A 20,087-nucleotide genomic window follows, 5' to 3' on the forward strand; every position below is an offset into this window, starting at 1 on the left:
AATTTTTCAAAACATTTAAATAATGTTTTGGCATAATATATTTTGCATATGTCAGGTTAAATCTGTTGGCATTCGTTGACCAAGTCACAGTGATGCGTACATTGTGGGGTTAAGAATATGATTTTTTAAATTTGTAAAGGAGGTGATTCTTACGCAGGTAATTATATTAACTTTTTACACTCATTTCAATTCAAAAAGTACATATGGAGTGTCTTTTGCGTGCATTCAACAACACATTAGTTGTTCTCTGGGGGAAAATTTACGCAACTTGAAAATATTAGTTCATGTACCATCATATCAAAAATCAGTGGTGAGTCGAAGCTCAGTGTTTACCTAATTATGAGTATGTGCTATTACCTTCCAACATGAATATGGAATTTGCTACAGTTGAACCCAAATGAATTGGTCTGTTTTGCTATCAGTCCTGCCTTTAGGAGTAGGTTTCATCCCTAAATGAGCCAGCTGGCGTGGGCCAGATCTTTGGCCTGGACCACATCCCTGTGCTGAGCTAACCATCTTACAAGTGTCTGCTCTAATTCTTCAGGGCCATAGGCGTGAAAGATGGGTTGGTGAGAATCCACAGTGACTGTAAACGAACGAGTCATTGCATGTCAGTCTAATGGAGCAGTCACAGTAGTTCCTGTATGAGGAGTAGCACCTGAGCTGTGATTAACTCAGAATAAATGACAAGAGGCTTTTAGGAGAAGAAACATTGGGCTGGCAGAGGAGTTCTTTTTAATCATTGAATAAGATAACATCCCAAATGCGCATTTATGAATAGTGACTCTTTAGGGTCTTATTTTAGTTGCTCCGTTCTTTCAAAGGCATTTTACCTAAGAGTCGTACATGGTCACCGTTTGAAGCTTCTGCTGCCTTCAACCCTAGGTACTCCATGAAGAAACCACAATTCCAGGAACAGATTTGAAACTTTCCTACCTGAGTTCCAGAGCTGCCGGATATAAGTCAGTACTTAAGATCACCATGACCCAGTCCGTTATCCCATTTAATTTAATGAAGGTTCATCTGATGGTAGCTGTAGTAGGAAGACTCTTTCAAAAGTGGTTTCCTGCCTCACCGAACTTGGCCTATACTTTTATATGGGATAAAACAGATGCTTATAATCAAAAGGTCTATGGTCTATCTGAAGCTGTTGGTAAGTCCCATGTAAATATATATTCTGAACCAAAAACATTGTCTTGAAGTCAGAACTAACATAAAATGCATTGTAATGCGTGAAAATCCATGGATAAGCAGAGAGGAAGGCAGTAAGGTTGCCTAGGAAAGTTATAAGCTGGTTTGTTTAGACCTACCATGGGGAAAAGGAATGTATTCCATATGATGAAAAGGAGAAAGTATCCATTTTTCTGGCTGAAATTATATCTTAGAAGAATGTTCTGAATGAGATTTCAGGCTGCCATATCCTTTTTTTCATGTTTTTTTCCTTATTGTGTCCCTTCCTTTTTTTGTTTCTTTCTTTCCTTTATAATTTTATTTCGTTAGCTTTCCTTATTCTTTTTTTTTTAATATTTTCAGTATCTAACAGCTAGTGTAGTTTCAGCTCATAATGATATTTTAACATGACATCAGACAACATTTGTGTCCAAAAATTATTCCAGCTCTTCTGACTGGAAGAAGTCAATTCAGCGGAATGATATTCTTAAAACATCAAACTAGTTGTTTCACTGCATGACTGGACAATACAATCAAAGTTTGACCTGTTGAGGTATGCATAGCTCCAAGCTCAGGCTCAGAACATCAAAAACTAAAGGAAAACATGTGTTTTGTTCTATTAGCTGTTACCTGAAAATATAGTAGACATTTTATTCTGAAATTAATATATAATTTGGGCTGGAATTAGTTCAAATCAGTCAGATAATTGCCACTTCTCCCTTCACTTTGTTCTAAATTTTAAAACCCACGTTTCATTGTGAACTCTGAAGTTTTCCATTTGTAATTTGTTCGTATTAATTTACTGCTAGTTTTATTGTTCATTCCTGATAACATATGAATATGGTGTCATAACCTATCTTTTTTGCTATATTGAACCTTACTTATTATAAATATTTTCCATAACTTAATACTCTTGGAAACTAAACATCACTAATTATTCAGATAGCAAACGTTATTTTTAGTTGTTATCATCTGATCAGCATTTGGAGCTGATTTATTGGATCTAATGATTCACCCAGTTGCCTGATCTGAACTTCATTTTGTGCTGTGAACACCTTGTGAAAAAGTGGTGTGGGAAAAAAATACTAGTATTCTATTAAGTCAGTACAAAAATAATATTTGGAGATCATTTTTTAGAAAAACACCTTTTATATGATCAAATCTTCTCATATAAAAATAGACTCTGCTCACAAATAAGTGGAAATACAGTCTCAGAGCACATCAGTGAAAAAAGCAGTTTTATCACAATAATAAAATAAATTCCCTTTCTGCCTGTGGTTGGGAAGATGAACTGTGATTTGTTTTGATTCTAGTGTCGGTTGGATATGAATATGAGTCATGTTTGGACCTGACTTTGTGGGAGAAAAGGACTGCCATATTGCAAGGCTACGAATTAGATGCTTCCAACATGGGCGGTTGGACATTAAATAAACATCATGTATTGGACGTTCAGAATGGTAAGATCTTGTTCACAGATAATATTACTCACCTTCAAATTGATTAAATTGCAGCAATATTTTATCCCATGCATGCTGTAGGATCAGAATTAGTAGGGGGACAAGAGTGTATTTTCAAAGACTATAAAAGCCTGAAGTGGGAACTACATAATACGCTTCACAATGTTCATATGCTTGTCACCAGCATAGTTTTCCCAGGAAGTCAGTGAGCTGATCCAAAGTGCTTTAAGGAGGTTTACAATAAATGAAGGGAGGGGGAGTTTAAGTAAAGAAAAAATAAAATGCCAAGTGGCTTTACCAAAATGTTTCTAATGGATCTTAATCCTTAAATAATTAGTCTGTTCTCAGTATCTAGATTATTTTTCAGTTCTTCTTACACTGTATTTGAGGGAAAAAACTTCTCCCACTCAAATTGGGTTACATATACTGTCATTTGACTTTGCAACTAATCTAGAAAAAAAAGCAAGAATCAAGAGTATTATGTGTTGCAGACCTTATAAGTAAATATGCTCTGAAAAAACATGTCAGATCTCACAAACCAAAAGAGAGAAATTATTTGCAAAATGTGACCAGCTTCATCTCAAAAAGAATATTATTTACATTAAACAAATTCTGTTGTCTTCACTGTGTTTCTAACATTTTACCCACATGCTGGCTACATCTCAGATAATGTGTAGGTGCTTTGCTAGAAAGACAGAATCCTAAGGTAACTTGCTTTCACCTCCTGCCCTGACCCATACACGCTAGTAACTCTCTGCTCTTCTCTTACGAATAGCCAGAGAAGAAGATTTCACAGTCTTGTTGAAATAATCTAGCTTTTGTCTTAGCAGAGGTTTCTGAGGTTCAGAATGCTGAATTGAGCATGCAATACAACTAAATATTTAACCATGATTAATGGCCACTTTTTCAGACTAATGTTGTTTTGATATTGATTCTTTTTGTAAAAAAAAAAAAAAAAAAAGTGTGTTGGAGCTGGAAAGGATACCTTTTAAACTTTCCAAACGTGCTAAATCTAAGACAGTTTCCAAGCCAGTGCTTGAAAATGCTGGTGCCTCACCTCCAGAAGAGAACGGTACTGAGCGAATCAGTAGTAAGAAAAAGACGAAACAGAAAGACCCTTCACACCTTTCCTAGTTTATAGCGGTGCTAAGCTCTCCTTCCTTTCCGGCTGTGTCCTGGACATCAGGTTTAGTTCGCTTTGCACCTCAGAAGGTTGGGGGCAGGGCCGAAAACTAGTGCCACGTGCAGCACCTGCTTTGGAAAAGTGGGGCGTCCCAACCCAAGAGGATGCTCTGTGTGCTGTCTCTGGTCATCAACAGTGTCTGAAGCCTGCTACATCAGTCACACGAGGGTTAACCACAGTCTTTCAAAATGCAAAGCCATGTGCCTGCCATGCTAGTAGCGGCTCTCAATGAAATTCCCTACAATTATATTTCACATGGTTTGACATATTGCTATATTCCTTCAGTTCTTTACCAACAAAATGGAAGGAAAAACCTCTCCACATACATTTTAGTTATTATGAGAACATAGGGTAAAGTTCATAACCAGTTAGCCACAGGATTTCACCCAAGAGATTATGAACCAGTAAGAAGACAAAAAGCAAAGAACTTCAGGAAAGCCCATACCTATGATACTCAGCACTCAGTGTCATATTCGGGAGAATTAAGAAACACATAGATATTCCGTGTGTGGATATATATAGTAAAAATACATACAGTCTGCCAGAGAATAATGTATAGTTAATTTTTTTTTTTTTTTTTTTTTTTGGCTGTGTTGGGTCTTCGTTTCTGTGCGAGGGCTTTCTCTAGTTGCGGCGAGTGGGGTCCACTCTTCATCGCGGTGTGCGGGCCTCTCACTGTTGCGGCCTCTCTTGTTGTGGAGCACAAGCTCCAGACGCGCAGGCTCAGTAGCTGTGGCTCATGGGCCTAGTTGCTCCGCGGCACGTGGGATCCTCCCAGACCAGGGCTCGAACCCGTGTCCCCTGCATTGGCAGGCAGATTCTCAACCACTGCGCCACCAGGGAAGCCCTTAATTTTTATTAAGATATCAGGTCAGATGTAAAAATTGGGCCACCCAAATTCCGTCCTCCAAAAAAATGGTTATAAATTATAAAATAAATATTATTTTAAAATGCAAGCTAACCTAATTCACAGAGAACTGATTGTGATTTCAGATTTTATCCAAGAGCAGTTTGACAAGTAGTGGCTTTTCAAAGTGACGTGTGTCTAATTGAGTAAACAAAGTGATTTGTAATCATGACAAGGTGGATGAGCCATGGAAATATATTAAGGAAGAAGAGAAGACAAAAATGTAGACAGTGACAGGTGTTTGTGCAGGCACCCTGGAACATGAAAATAAATATTCTAATGTTCATCTTTCTATTCTGTCATAATAGCGGAGAATCATGAAAGACCGATCACTCTAAGAAATGAAGGAATAAGTCAGACGCAGTAGAGCAGGAGGCCGACTTTGTGGGACTGTCCTGATGAAAATTACAGAACTGGCTCTTCTAGGAAATTAGAGTCCCGTAATTGTCAAATAACGTAATCACAGAAAGAAAGACCTTAGGGCTCATTAATGTATTCTTTGAATATTCAAGGCAAAATGCCTTTCATCTGTTGTTACGATCCAGCCTTATTTAGGTGATTTTCCCTAAATTTGAATAAACCTGTTTTATCAGCCCTGATTTCTTTATGTAGATTGGCTATGATTATTACATCACCCAAATAGCAAAGCATTAAAAAAGTAATCCCAGAATTCACCTAAAATGTGCTGAGCTATGAGAGGAACATAATTATTCTGCTTTCTTCTTCACTTTAAAATTATCCCAAAGTGGGAGGAAAAAACACTTTCTCAAGTTTCCTGTTTGTACTTTCATGGGATTGATTCTTTTAACAGTACATCTGTTAAAAAGTATAAACAACAGGTGTTTACAGAGAATAAGACATTGAGAAGGACCTTGAATGTGTACGGAACAATACCAGCTGACCATCCAGTTACATCGGAGCAAAATGGAACCAGTGATCTATGTATAAAAATGGCAAATGAATAAAATTAGAATCTCCACTCAAATCCAGTTTCTAACTATGAAAATATTTATTTGGAATTTTCTCTCAGATTTTCATTGCAGACCAAAACGGAGCAGACTGGCATTTTGTCTTCTTAAATTTGTTGGCACTTTCGTGTCTAAAAGCAGGATTCACTTTAAATTATAAACCGCCCTTCCCAATTTTGTCATGTCTGAAAGTTTGAATAGTTGCATGTTCATGCACTCTCAGGTCAGGCTGAAGTATAAACAAGAAGAATACTCTTCAGCAGTTTAGTAGTTTGTTGGAGGTATGATATATATTTCCTACCTTTGTTTCCCATAAAGTGTATTTAACTTTTTAAAAATCAGGGATAAACTCATAAAGAAGAAATTCATATTTACGGCGCCCATTTTTATTAGTTGGATTAATATAGAAGGTTTTCGACCTATTTAACAATTAGGCAAACTTGCTGTTCCCTGAAGAACCTTGTGTAGAGATGGTTCTCAAACTCGGTTGCACATTAAGAGCATCTGGAGAGTTTTAAAACATCTCAGTGCCAAGGCTGCTCCCCAGATCAGTTAAATCAGCATCCCTCAGGGTGAGATCCAGCACCGGTAGTTTTACAGCTCCCCTGGCAGTTCCAATGTGTAGCCAAGTTTGAGAATCACTGGTGTTGAGAATTTGGGTTTTTAAGTTTTCTTGTGAGTCCTTTGTTTCTTCCACCAGACGTTCTTTAAATCCGTAACAGGTGGCATTTTTTGATGTACCCTATGTGTCTTGCCATATGATATCTTACACTAGGTAACTGAATGGAGTTCTTTCCAAAAGAACTTTAGATGACAGTTTTCCAGTCCAAATCGAAAAGGCAGCGAATTGTGGTTTCTAGAGTGAACATGTGTGCTTTTCATCTCTGCTCCTTTCATCTTAAGAAAAATGTGTTTTCTCTCTTCTAGGTATACTGTACAAGGGAAACGGGGAAAATCAGTTTATCTCCCAGCAGCCTCCTGTCGTCAGCAGCATCATGGGCAACGGCCGCAGGCGCAGCATCTCATGCCCGAGCTGCAATGGTCCAGCTGACGGGAATAAACTCCTGGCCCCGGTGGCGTTAGCCTGTGGGGTCGACGGCAGCCTGTACGTGGGGGACTTCAACTACGTGCGGCGGGTGCTCCCTTCCGGGAACGTGACGAGCGTCTTGGAACTGAGGTATGTCTCTGCCTAGCTTGGGATTTTGATCAGAGCTAAACACACCTTTACTTTAAAAATGTTGAATCTAATGTACTGATTTATTTATTTAAACATACCTTTCCAGTGTTTACAGTTCTCCTTAGGAAGCAGTTAAATTCTTGGTTAAAGGTAAGAAAAGCCCAACACGTATATATTGTGCCATAAATGCATAAAAGAGTATGAAGTCACCCAGTGTATAAAATGTCTCAGTGATTCCAGTGAATTCTCTGTACTCCAATAAGCTAGAACTATGATTTTTAAATCCCTTTAGTTATCTTTAGAATAACCTTATGATATAGGTTGTCACTCTTTTGTTTCACATGGGTTGAAATGAAGGCGTAAAATGTTTTCCTACAGTATTGGGACATAATAGTAAACCAACTAAGCCTATAACTTTCAGCTAGAATATTGGGTCTTCAGGTTGGGTTAACCCATCAACCATAATACCAATAGTTAAAGTAACAAATTGCTGTGTTTGCATTGTTCATTTAAGTGTGATTATCAAAATCATCCTATTCTGTAAATCATTTGATAAGCCTTGACCTACAAAATTCATTTCCAGTGTTATTTCTGCTTAAGTTAGCAATTTTCCATAAAATAATTAAAATCTCAGTATTCAACTCATGGTATAGAAACCTTTTCTAACTATGCTTTTTTCTCCGCCTTTTTTTGTCTGCTTCCACCAAGAAATAAAGATTTTAGACATAGGTAAGCATCTTGCTTCAAAGTTATTGTATATTTTTGAATGTCCTTTTTACTTTTCAATGTGAGTATCTGACATTGTTTTCTAAGAACATTTCATCATGAGAGAGGACACTCAGTATCACAGAACATCTAAGGAATGAAAACTACTCAAATGAACTACTATTATACGACATATTGCAACTCCTATTGTGCAATATAATTTATATTTTCAAGTTGGCTAACAAAGTAAATTCTGTCACAAAAAAATTAGTATAATGAACATCTCTGTGTAACAACAACAACAAAATCTGTAAATTTCACTTACTGACTCTGAGCCATATGGAGCAGAACATTTGAAGCACAGCTGGGAGAGTTTACGGAGAGTTGAGTTTGACCAATAGCCAGGGCACATCCTGCTTTATTGGGCCCAAAGCTTATTCAATTTGGGGTATTCTGTTTAAGAAAAAGAATCTAAAAATAGTTTACTTTGGCAAATTTTTGGAAACATAAGATCGCCTGAATACGCTGCCAGGGCCCTCATTGGCCTTGGAAGGAACCCATACAAGTGAAGGGGCCCTAAAGGTTAAGCTGTATTGACTTCCTGGTAAATTCATTGCTGCTGTAGTTAAAACTGTGTGTTTAAAACCCATTTATGTTTTCCTAAGTTGAGAGGATTACTAGATTTGAGTTTTAAGAAGTAGTGTCTCCACTGACATTATTATGGAAGAAAAGACTTTCCTCGAGGCTAAGAATGAATATAGTCGAAGCAAATATATAGGTTCAAAAGTTTTCCAGATTCTGTTTGCTCTGTATGCAAGCTTGTATAATATATGGACACTTTTGACTGAAAAACTTTCCTCAGGACAGCAAAAAAAAAAAAAAAAGGGAGAAAAAAATATGTTTGCAAGTAAAGCTAGCCAAAAAAAGCAAGACATATTGGATATGCTAAATCTAGTTTGGCCATTAAAATAACTAATAAAACGATATTAGATAGAAAAATTCGTGATAATTTATGTGAAGTCCCTGAGATGAATAAATCCACATGATTCAGTTAAACTGTTGTGTAGAGATTGACAACTAGGAAATAAAAAAAGTTCTGCTGGAAGATGTGTAGCTGCCGCATCTCGGTATGACCAGGCCTGGTCCTAAGACCTTTTCCTAAGCTCCCCTGTTGATCTTATGCTACCAGCTAGTAGCCCAGCCACATGCAAAAAACTAACACAGAATTTCTCCAGACTTCTGAGCCTGCAAAGCTCTGCTTTTAGAAACCACAGAGGAATATCAAACTTTTTCTGGCCTTGCCTTCTTAGTAACTGTGGAGAAAACACAACCTGGTGTGTGCACCAACTAAATGCAAAAACACTGGAGGCAATACAGAAAGCCCATCAAAGCAGCCACCTTTTAACAAGCCGGCCTGTTCCATGCCAGGCACGGTGCCAGATACACGGTGCTGCAGACCCACACAACAGCCCTTCCAGGTTTACACAGGAACTGACAGAGGCTCAAGGAGGTTATGTATCTTCCCCAAGATACATAACTAAGAAATGGGGAGCAGAGATTTGAATGCCTCTAAAAAGTGTGTTCCTTGCACTGTACCACACAGCCAGTTTTCATCTGTCCAAACGGCCAGGTTTCTATGGGCTAATGCCATGGGTGTGCAAAAAGTTAGATTTATTTCACAATCATTTGACAAATTACCTAGAACTATCATCTCTCTGGAAAAAAAATCTATGAGGTTAGAGCTACCTTTTTTATCAACAATACTTCATAAAATGAACTCATTATGTACTAACTTGTGCTGTTTGGCAGTGATACTCATTGTAACCCCTCTCTCATGATTCTCCTCTGTATATTATCTCCCCTGTACATTATCCTGGCTACATGTGGCTGCTTGCATTTCCTTTATGCGCCATGCATGTAAAATACACTGGTTTGGGTTTTAACTTGATACTCGTCTTTATTAAGTCAGTGTTAAGTGATCACTTACCATGTGCTAGGCTCTTGGACAAATCGTAGTGTGAGGCAAAGTCCATGCTCTCAGAACTCCCAATCGAGTAGGGGAAACAAGATCTGCATGTAATGGACTAAATCACATCATCAGTGTCGCTCTTTGACACTTCATCACATCCATGGCCTGTACTGCGAGAGTAACTGTGGAGGAAGGGATTCCTGGGAGATGGGAGCGTGGGTCGGAGGCTTCCTGGAAGGTGGATATTTGACGTGGCTCTAAGGTGAAGTCTGCTTACACAAAACAACCAGGAGGAAGGAGAACAGTCATGAGTACAGTGAAACAGGGAAGAGCCCAATCTGACTCCATGTTGGATCTGTTTCTTTTACTTTAACCCTTGCTTCCCGCTGCTTTTGTTCACTAAAAGGGTACTGTCTATACACAATGGCCTGCCCCGGGGAACCCTGCCTGAATGTTAAACCAAAGTGCCTTTGTTCAGGGGAACATCCGGACCCTGCCCACCTGTGAATGGCTACAAGAAAGGAGACATTAACACATGCCCTCCCCGAGGCTGGCCATTCCAGGGGATATTTCCAAAACTTGTGGCCTTTTTACTTTACTTCCTTATCTCCTCCCCCTCTCTGTGCTGTAAAAGAAACTGGCATCCAAAGCCCGATAAGACGGTTATTTTGAGACTGTAGTCTGCCGTCTTCTCGGTCTGCGGCTTTCCCAATAAAGTGGTATATTCCCTGCCTCAACACCTGTCTCCGATTTATTAGGCTGTCATGCGGCGAGCAGAGTGAGCTTGGACTCGGTAACAAAAGAACATAGAGTAAGGCAACTTACGTGCTCTGAAGAGATGAGCGGGACATGTTCTAAGAGGAGCCCGATCCACTTCAAAATTATAATTTTGATAAAACCAAAATTACCAAATTGGTAGTAATGAGAGACACAGGTAGAAAGCCAGGTTAGGGTCAGAGAGCTCAGGGCCTTGATTGCTCTAAGGAGTTCCTCTCCTGTCCTACCGGGTAACAGAGACAGTAGGGAACCGTGGTCTGATCTTGAACAAGATAGCGGCATCTCAGAGTGGCCTTTTAGGAAGGTGAATCTGGTATCAGTGTCCAGGATGACTTGAAGATCAGTTGGAAAGCTGTTACGTGAAACCACGAGATGCTAGGTACCTAAAATAGTCTGGCAAGTCATGAAGGCAATCAGCCAATAAAATAAAGGAAGGCAGAGAATGGACACACTGTGTATGGGTGATGAAAAAGAGGAAGATGTAGAAAATAACCAAGGCTTTTGAGTTCAAGTCATCAAACAGAGGACAAAATCATTGACAGAAATAGGGATTCCCTTCACTTAGTAACTAATTTATCAGAATTGACCTAAACAAAATGACGATACTTCAGCTCATCAGAGCTTCTTCATTTAGCTTAAAAAATTAAAATTCTTTTCAGGTTCTTCTTCCTATTTACCTGCCTGTATCATCTTCCTTTTACCAGATGATAGGATCCACCTGGATTTCTCCTTCTCCCCACTTTCCTGGCTAGCATAAACATCATGAAAGGCTTAGGAGTAGGTGATAGGAAGAAAACGAAAACTATGTCTAAATCTATAAAAATGAACAGAGAAGTCAGCTGTTAATGATTAAGTAAAGTAGGAAAATGCATGTTTCTGCTCCTCTAAGTGTGTTTCATGCCCTATCAGCAGTCTCATTAATTGGACTAATGGGGGAAAAGAATGAATAAAAATATTGAATAGTAAAATAAATATAAAAACAATAGTCTTAATATTTTAAAATTCAAAATATTCTGTCATACCAAATTTATTAAGTACTTGTCAGGATATTATATCAAATCAAAGTCTCTAGCTATACTTTAATGAATAGTTATAAATACTACCCAACATACTAAATTTTTTACATAAATGGGAGCTTCTGAAATGCTTAGAAAATAAGTTTCTTTTATACATGCTAAACATTTCCTCTTACGATGTTTATAGTGTTAGTTTGCTAACAAACCCTTTTTGTAGGCAGTAAATTTTAGCTCACTCCTGTTCCAATGCTTTAAAATTCCAAAATAAAGGAAACTAAATTAATTAACTAATACCAGCCAAGGGGCATTTAAGCATGGAGGTCTAAAACTAAACTTTGTGAATTTTATATTACCAATTAAAAGATCAAAGAAAGGGTCAGTCACAGGTCTGTGAAATTGAACCGGTTAAAGTTTAGATACAAAACTATAAAAATTTGATTCAGCACTTCTCATTGACTTAATATTTAAAAATTAAGCAGGCACAAAAAATCACATCCCGAAACCCTGCTTGCAATAATATAAACAGTCTTTCATTAGCCAGAAAATCACAGTTTAATTTTATACATAAATGTAATTTATGCTTCTTCAAACACTCTGTGTTCCAAGGGCTGTGGTACAGTGTCCAGCTAAAAAGATTAAAAGTGCTAATGATATCTATTCTGTAGCTTGTCCTTTGCAAATATTTCTCAAGTCTAAGAAGGTTGAATTATGACAAAATAAATGAGCAAGTCTAGTCTGCATTTACCACTGGGTCTGTATCTAACTGAGGAAGATGTAGAGAAAACGGCCTGGTAGTTGTGATGATCTAGGCAGTTCCGGGTGAGTTAAGAATCAAGGCACAGTATAGTAAAGGTTCTTCACTTGATCTCAGCTCCTTTGATTTTGCTGCTGTTAGTCACAATCTCAATGTTATCATAAACCTTTCTGAAATGAAACTCCCAGTCAGTCACACAAGAAGGCTATTGTACTTCTTCTGCTGAATAGAGATTTCCCCCCCCGTTTCCTGCACCCCAGCTGCCAGCGGCTGACCGTTTGCAGTCATCATAGCCTCCCATGTTCACAGATGTATTACCGATCTAAAAGCTCATCACCCGCTTGTACCACCATCCCAGCCTCTCCAGGGCTTTGGCTTTTCAGGAAATCAGAAGGACAAGAACCAGCACCGCTATCAGAAAACTCTGTGCTTAAATCAGGTGTCCTTGACTCCCAGACGCGTCGCACACGTGGCTCGGAGCTTCTTGCCACCAGCCTGTCAACTGAAAGTTTCCAAACTCACTTGTCTTTTCTTTTAGTGTTTCAGTACAGATCCCTTCTTTCATTTAGGGAAGGCTGGGACCCAAGGAGCAGCTCTAGATTGCCATAGCAAGCTGCCCTGCCGGGAATGGATGTAGCTCTAGTTTCCTGCTATTCTGTGGGGAGTATTTCCAGAAGCAAATTCTCTTCTCCAGGGCCACGTGCTCCTCCACATTTGTTCTTTTGGACAATAGAGTTCTCTGCAAAATTAGAGCCTTCACTTGGTGGACATCTTTCAAGCCACTGGCATATAGTGCTTGATTTAGAAATTTCTGTGTCTTCAAGGAAGGAGTGCTTCAGGACAGGAAATAGCAAATATAAAGCACCACTTTGGACCTTCTCTTATTACTGTCCCACTGGAATAAAAGTTATGCCAATAAAGGCAAAGCTTATGACTCGAATGTCCATTATTTTTCGACCAAGAAAACTCATGCCCTATAGCTAAAGAGAGAGCCACTGCTACTCAAGCAGCCATCTCAGAAATCTGTTGTTTTTTCTCAAAATGAGGGACGTCATGAAAAAGTATGCATTCTTCATTTACCTTTATCATCATTGCTCTAGAAACAATTCAAACTGGATGTTTTAAGAAGGATCTGCGTCGTTTTAATAGCTTCGATGTTATAACAGCAGGACTAAGGAAACAAATTTGAACTTCTCCAAATTTAGAGAATTTTTTTTCCTTGTTTACATTTTCAAAAGTCAAGTTATCGTTTAGTTAACAGTAATTATTACACTTCTACACTGGCTAGAGTTACAAGGCAAAAAGCCGTAGCAATGTAAGAGGAGACAGGATACAAGCCGATATTAAGAATAGCTAACGCTTATTTTTTTTTAAGCATTTTTAAATTTATTTTTTATAAATTTATTTTATTTATTTATTTTTGGCTGTGTTGGGTCTTTGTTGCTGTGCGCGGGCTTGCTGTAGTTGTGGCAAGCAGGGGCTACTCTTCGTTGCGGTGCACGCGCTTCTCATTGCGGTGGCTTCTCTTGTTGCGGAGCACGGACTCTAGGCACACGGGCTTCAGTAGTTGTGGCACGTGGGCTCAGTAGTTGTGGCTTGCGGGCTCTAGAGCGCAGGCTCAGTAGTTGTGGTTCACGGGCTCAGTAGTTGTGGCGCACAGGCTTAGTTGCTCCGCGGCATGTGGGATCTTCCCGGACCAGAGCTCGAACCCATGTCCCCTGCATTGGCAGGCGGATTCTTAACCACTGTGCCACCAGGGAAGCCCAGCTAATGTTTACTGAGTACATACTGTGTGGCAGGCCCTGTTCTAAGGACTGTACTTGTACTAGTTCATGTAATCCTCTCAGCATCCTATGACATCTGCATTATTATCACCTTTACAGATAAGGAATCTGAGGCAAAGATAAGTTAGCCATCTTGCTCAAGGCCACACAGTTAGTGATGGAGCTAATGTTCCGACCTAGGCAATCTGGGCCAAAGGTCACGCTCATAGATATGCAACTGGCAAGAAAATAAAATGTGTGTATGTATATTTACAACCAACTGTACAATAATTAGTATGTAATCAGGGAGATAGGAAAGACTAAACAATCTCTCCAATGTCACATCTTCCAAAATAGACCAGCTTGATTGGGCTGCAGCTCTGTCGCCAGCTATATATGCATACCTGGAAGATCAGCTCTGCCAATATCAGACTGATTACAGGGGGGAAAAGCCTCTATAAAATTGCTCTGAATGTTATACTGATATGTAACTTTTCACTTCATTACAAAGTAATAAGCTACCACACTAAGGCACACGGTATGTCTCGTTGCATTTAAAGCTTCAGGCATCGGGACTTCCCTGGTGGCCCAGTGGTTACAACTTGGCGCTCCCATTGCAGGGGTCATGGGTTCCATCCCTGTTCGGGGAACTAAAATCTCACATGCCGTGGGGCAGCTAAGCCTGCCGCACCTCAACAAAGAGCCCACAGGCTGCTATGAACAATTCTGCAGCTCAGACCCGATGTGGCCAAAAATAAATAAATAAGTAATTTTTTTAATTTAAAAATAAAAATTAAATAAAATTAAATCTCAGGCATCAACTTATAAACACGATACAGGAACACTGAGCATGGCAAGTTGACCATCAGGTCTAACCCAGTAGTTCTGAAGGGCTTCTGTGTCAAACGGCTTGCGTCTCTGTACGAGTTCTTCGTATCACTTCTCACCCTTGTCCCCTTTCCCTCATAGTTACACACTCAAGACCTCTGGCTCTAACCTGTTTCTTGTCACCAAAAGATATTAAAGGTTGGAAAGGAGAATCTGAAGGCGTTCAAGCCTTTGTGGGTCTGGGTGTTTCTCTGTCTACCAACGTCACCGCCACAGAGCTTTCTAGAGCCCCAGAGGTCTCTACAGACCCCATGTGTGGTCAGCTGTCCCCTCTACCAATGTGAGAAACACCAGTGAACACTAGAACCTTTAACAACAGAATCTTACAGGAGCAGTCAAGTACATGTATTCACCACTTAAAAAGAAGAGCATTGGGCTTCCCTGGTGGCGCAGTGGTTGAGAGTCCACCTGCCGATGCAGGGGACACAGGTTTGTGCCCCGGTCCGGGAAGATCCCACATGCAGTGGAGCGGCTGGACCCCTGAGCCATGGCCGCTGAGCCTGCATGTCCAGAGCCTGTGCTCCGCAACGGGAGAGGCCACAGCAGTGAGAGGCCCGTGTATCGCAAAAAAAAAAAAAAGAAGAGCATGAAGTAGTGAGAACTGCTTCATTAGACCCTAACTAGTAATGAGAAAACTACTAAACCATTATTCAGGATAAATATTTTCATTTAGTTAGATTTATACTACATATTTTAAATATCTACATATAAAATAAATGGAAACAAGCATGTAAGTGTGTGTGTGTGGAGAGAGAAAGAGAATGAGAATAAATCAGTAAAACCAATTTTGTCTTCAAAGGACTTGTGGAATCTCGGAGATTCCTACCTGTTGACATCTTTGTCAAGGTACCAAATCATTTAAACTCTTTTTAGAATTTTTTTTTTCAGAAGGCAATATTTGCACACAGTACAAAATTACATTAATTCCAAGAATGTGGTGTTAAGTGTATGTAAGGGGATTGCCTTGCAATTTCAACTCTATGTCATAATTTGTCCATTCCTTGCTAACGTTGGTCTTAACCATTTTTACAGGTAATGGGACATGACATATTTTACGTTTGCACTAATTTAGATTTATAAAATTGAGGTACTCTGTATTGTGAACAAATATCTGTATGTCACCAAATTCATAGACAGGTTTTAGAGCAGCTTAATTTGCAAATTTTAAAAATGGAAGTGATGAACCCAGCATTGTGACTCAGTGCGTTAGGCCACTATGACTGCCTCCTTCTCTTCAATGGCCTCATTTTAGTATTTAACCCCATAGCTCAGAACAGACATTGTCACTGCGTCAGGTTACCTTTCTGGATTCCAGTAGAGCAACCCAGACAGACACAGCACTACTTTTTTTTTCTTTCAAAAAAAGTAATTTTTTGCAGCCAGGTGGTTTTGGTTTGATTGCAAGAGAAGACAGGAGATTTCCCTACCGTGAGATGCAAGTAAAATCACTCGTATGTTATACTTCACTGGCAAGTTTGGTAGAGACACCTGTCCCCTGGAATATACTTGAAGCCTATCACTCAAAGGCTGTATGTTAATGGCTTTTCATTGAACCAAAAAGATTCCGAGAACTTGCTTCTTTGTTTCAGGCTGGAAGCATGTTGCCTTGTAAAGGTGATTATTTTTAAGATGGCCGTTTCATAAATTGTTAAATCCTCAGCAACAGACAAGGAAGGAAAACAGTCACATTAGAGGTTGTCACCAATTCTTCCAACCATTGATCCAGGGAGGGGGGGGGTCTCTGTTTATAATTAGTTTCTCATCAACTGTTTTATTTTGCTTTCAATTACTGTGTTTTAGGAGTAACTTTCTTCGTGATGTTTATGTATCATCTTTCTTTACAGCAGCAGCCCAGCTCATAGATACTACCTTGCAACTGATCCAGTCTCAGGGGATTTGTATGTTTCTGACACTAACACTCGCAGGATTTATCATCCAAAGTCACTCACGGGTGCAAAAGACTTGACTAAAAATGCTGAAGTGGTTGCAGGGACAGGAGAACAGTGCCTTCCTTTTGATGAAGCCAGATGTGGGGATGGAGGGAAGGCTGTGGAAGCCACACTCATGAGTCCCAAAGGTACTGGCATTTATCAATTTGAGGATTTCTTTTTATTTAAAAAAAAATGTGGAAAATCCAGTTAGTGCCTGATTGTGTTTCATGCTGAGTCTAATATTTTACCCTCAACTGTGTTCTGGAAAGCTGTTTCACATCTAGTGTTTTTAAAAGCTAGTTAGCGTGAAAATGCTACAATCCTAAGTTGATTTTACAGTAAATATTAGGTTCTTGGCATTTTTTATCGTACCATGTTTTTTCAGCTTTTGAAAGAATCAAGCAACTACCTGATATCATTCAGGTCGCATCCTGTTCAACTTCAAGGAAGTATCTGAATTCTTTTTTTTTTTTCCATTGTCCTGGAATTTCTTTGTCATGAATGAGTCCCGAGCCTCCTTAAAAGCCATCACTGAGCTTCCCTGGTGGTGCAGTGGTTGGGAGTCCGCCTGCCGATGCAGGGGACACGGGTTCGTGCCCCGGTCCGGGAGGATCCCACATGCCACAGAGCGGCTGGGCCCGTGAGCCATGGCCGCTGAGCCTGCGCGTCCGGAGCCTGTGCTCCGCAACGGGAGAGGCCACGACAGTGAGAGGCCCGCGTACCACAAAAAAAAAAAAAAAAAAAGCCATCACTAAGCAACCCTATTAGCTCTCACCCAGTTTGGAGCTATTAAACCTTTGTTTCTATGCCATGGGAAAAAATGCTTGCTGTGAGGAATTTCTGGAGGTAACAAGGGCTAAAATTCTATGTGATGAAGGCTTCTAGCTTTTAAACCAGCAGGACTGACTCCTTCCTCATGTTTTATGCCATTCATTACAGTGGTTTTTGGTTTGAGGCTTTGTGTTTTTTGGGGGTTGTTTTTTTTCATTCTAGCTAGATACTATTATGTGAACAAGGACTGGAAAAAAAGTATTTGTTGTGCTGAGTTATTCATACTAGCAAATTTCATTGTAACAAGGTCAATAAAACACTAACCTTGGCTTAGATCTGTTTTTGTTAGAATATAAAGTTCAGTGTAACAGAATATGACCTGTTTCTATAATTTATAGATGACAATGCTGTACAGTGTTTATATTTAAAACACAGGTGCTACCTATATGATTCACACACAAAGGACAGATTCTTACAAATTTCAGTTCTTTATTACATTTTACACTTATACGTAACATGAATGCCTATGTTGGGTTTTTCCTAATGTGTTTGCAATCTGCAGTCTTAACTTGCTGCCTACCGCCCATGTTATCACTGGGGTTAAATGTTGAGTTTCGTGATGGGCCTGAGCATTTAATTAAAATTAATCATTTTTGAAAGATTAATAACTGTTACTTCTCTTGAATACAGGAATGGCAATCGATAAAAATGGATTAATCTACTTTGTTGATGGAACCATGATCAGAAAAGTTGATCAGAATGGAATCATATCAACTCTCCTAGGCTCTAACGATCTGACCTCAGCCAGGCCTTTAACTTGTGACACGAGCATGCACATCAGCCAGGTAGTGAAAACATTACGCCCAATTGTCTGTTTTTCTTCTAAGTGACTTGATTTACTGTGTCAGTACACTATGATGACACTGTATTAAACCGCGCGTGTCGTGGGCATCAGTCGTTGTGGTAAAGCTGTTCCATTAAAATGTGTCTCAGGAGCTAATAGAAAGTTATTTTCTTCTCCAGTTCTGCATTTGAAGAATTCAGTGAGATACAGAACAGTTATCACTAAGAAGTGCTAATCATTTGTGATAAAGTACCAGTAAAGTAACAGCATGCAGATATTCCAAAAAGAACAAAACAGCTTAAATCTCTAATCTTTTGATTGCGTGAGGTCCTTAAGTAGTAGAGAGAACCCACTAGGATTAGTCCTCAGGGACTTATATTTAGAATTAGAAACTTTACTATTGGCCTTATTGAAAACACAAGGGAACACTAATGTATTCATAACCTAGAAAGCCCCGCACTGGGTGATTGTTACTGCTAAAAGGAACAAATATGTTCACATCTCATTGATATGTGTTAACTCACTACTTATGATTCATTTGCTATTTGGCCAGAACTTGCAAATCTTTCAACGAGCTGCATTTTTAAATAAAATTTTATTCCCTACATTTGTCTCCACTCAAAACTTTTTAAGTTTATTTCACTGTATCTATTTTAAAAACAATTTTTAAACAGTTTACCAAATCAACGGTAATTTCCCCAGATTTTCCCAGTAAATTTCTAATTTACTCTTCTGGCAAATTAACAACAGCTCAGTAACTGAGTAACCAGACCATTTCTTTTTTACGAAGGTACGTCTGGAATGGCCCACTGACCTAGCCATTAACCCTATGGATAACTCCATTTATGTCCTGGATAATAACGTAGTTTTACAGATCACTGAAAATCGTCAAGTGCGCATTGCTGCCGGGCGACCCATGCATTGCCAGGTGCCAGGAGTGGAATATTCTGTGGGCAAGCACGCAGTTCAGACAACCCTGGAGTCAGCTACTGCCATCGCTGTGTCCTACAGCGGGGTCCTGTACATCACTGAAACCGACGAAAAGAAAATTAACCGGATAAGGCAAGTCACCACAGATGGGGAGATCTCCCTGGTTGCTGGGATACCGTCAGAGTGTGACTGCAAAAACGATGCCAATTGTGACTGCTACCAGAGCGGAGATGGCTACGCCAAAGACGCCAAACTGAGCGCTCCCTCCTCCCTTGCCGCCTCCCCGGATGGCACCCTGTACATTGCAGACCTAGGAAACATTCGGATCCGGGCTGTGTCAAAGAACAAGCCTTTACTTAACTCTATGAACTTCTATGAAGTCGCCTCTCCAGCTGACCAAGAACTCTATATCTTTGACGTCAATGGCACTCACCAGTATACTGTGAGTTTAGTCACTGGCGATTATCTGTACAATTTTAGCTACAGCAATGACAATGATATTACTGCTGTGACCGACAGTAACGGCAATACCCTTAGGATTAGACGGGACCCAAATCGGATGCCAGTTCGAGTGGTGTCTCCTGATAACCAAGTGATATGGCTGACCATAGGAACAAATGGATGTCTGAAAAGCATGACCGCTCAAGGACTGGAATTAGTTTTGTTTACTTACCATGGCAACAGCGGCCTTTTAGCCACTAAAAGCGATGAAACTGGATGGACAACATTTTTTGAGTAAGTAAATCAAAATTCTATTCTGATTATAAAATACTGTGATATAATAATGTAATCTAAAATAATAACAGTATAATCCTTTTCCTGTTTATTTGTTCGTTTTTATTGAAGTATAGTTGGTTTACAATGTTGTGTTAGTTTC

General features: G+C 39.5%; 1 protein-coding gene across 8 annotated transcripts in view; it reads left to right on the top strand.

The window, feature by feature from the left end:
• Window positions 1-20,087, top strand: part of TENM3 (teneurin transmembrane protein 3) — a gene marked incomplete at its 5' end in the record, with an annotated part of 440,276 nt that overhangs the window by 374,541 nt on the left and 45,648 nt on the right. For 3 of the 8 annotated variants that reach the window (XM_079726500.1, XM_079726501.1, XM_079726505.1), the window contains 7 exons: window positions 886-1,153; window positions 2,484-2,627; window positions 6,613-6,862; window positions 7,571-7,591; window positions 16,579-16,811; window positions 18,127-18,281; window positions 19,071-19,945. In XM_079726500.1, coding sequence (XP_079582626.1) covers window positions 886-1,153; window positions 2,484-2,627; window positions 6,613-6,862; window positions 7,571-7,591; window positions 16,579-16,811; window positions 18,127-18,281; window positions 19,071-19,945 — 1,946 coding nt within the window. The remainder of the gene's footprint in view (window positions 1-885; window positions 1,154-2,483; window positions 2,628-6,612; window positions 6,863-7,570; window positions 7,592-16,578; window positions 16,812-18,126; window positions 18,282-19,070; window positions 19,946-20,087) is intronic. The other 5 variants (XM_079726503.1, XM_079726506.1, XM_079726504.1 and 2 more) reach the window with 3 other exon arrangements.

The sequence above is a fragment of the Hyperoodon ampullatus genome, assembly GCF_949752795.1.
Source record: "Hyperoodon ampullatus genome assembly, chromosome: 20".
Lineage (NCBI taxonomy): Eukaryota > Metazoa > Chordata > Mammalia > Artiodactyla > Ziphiidae > Hyperoodon > Hyperoodon ampullatus.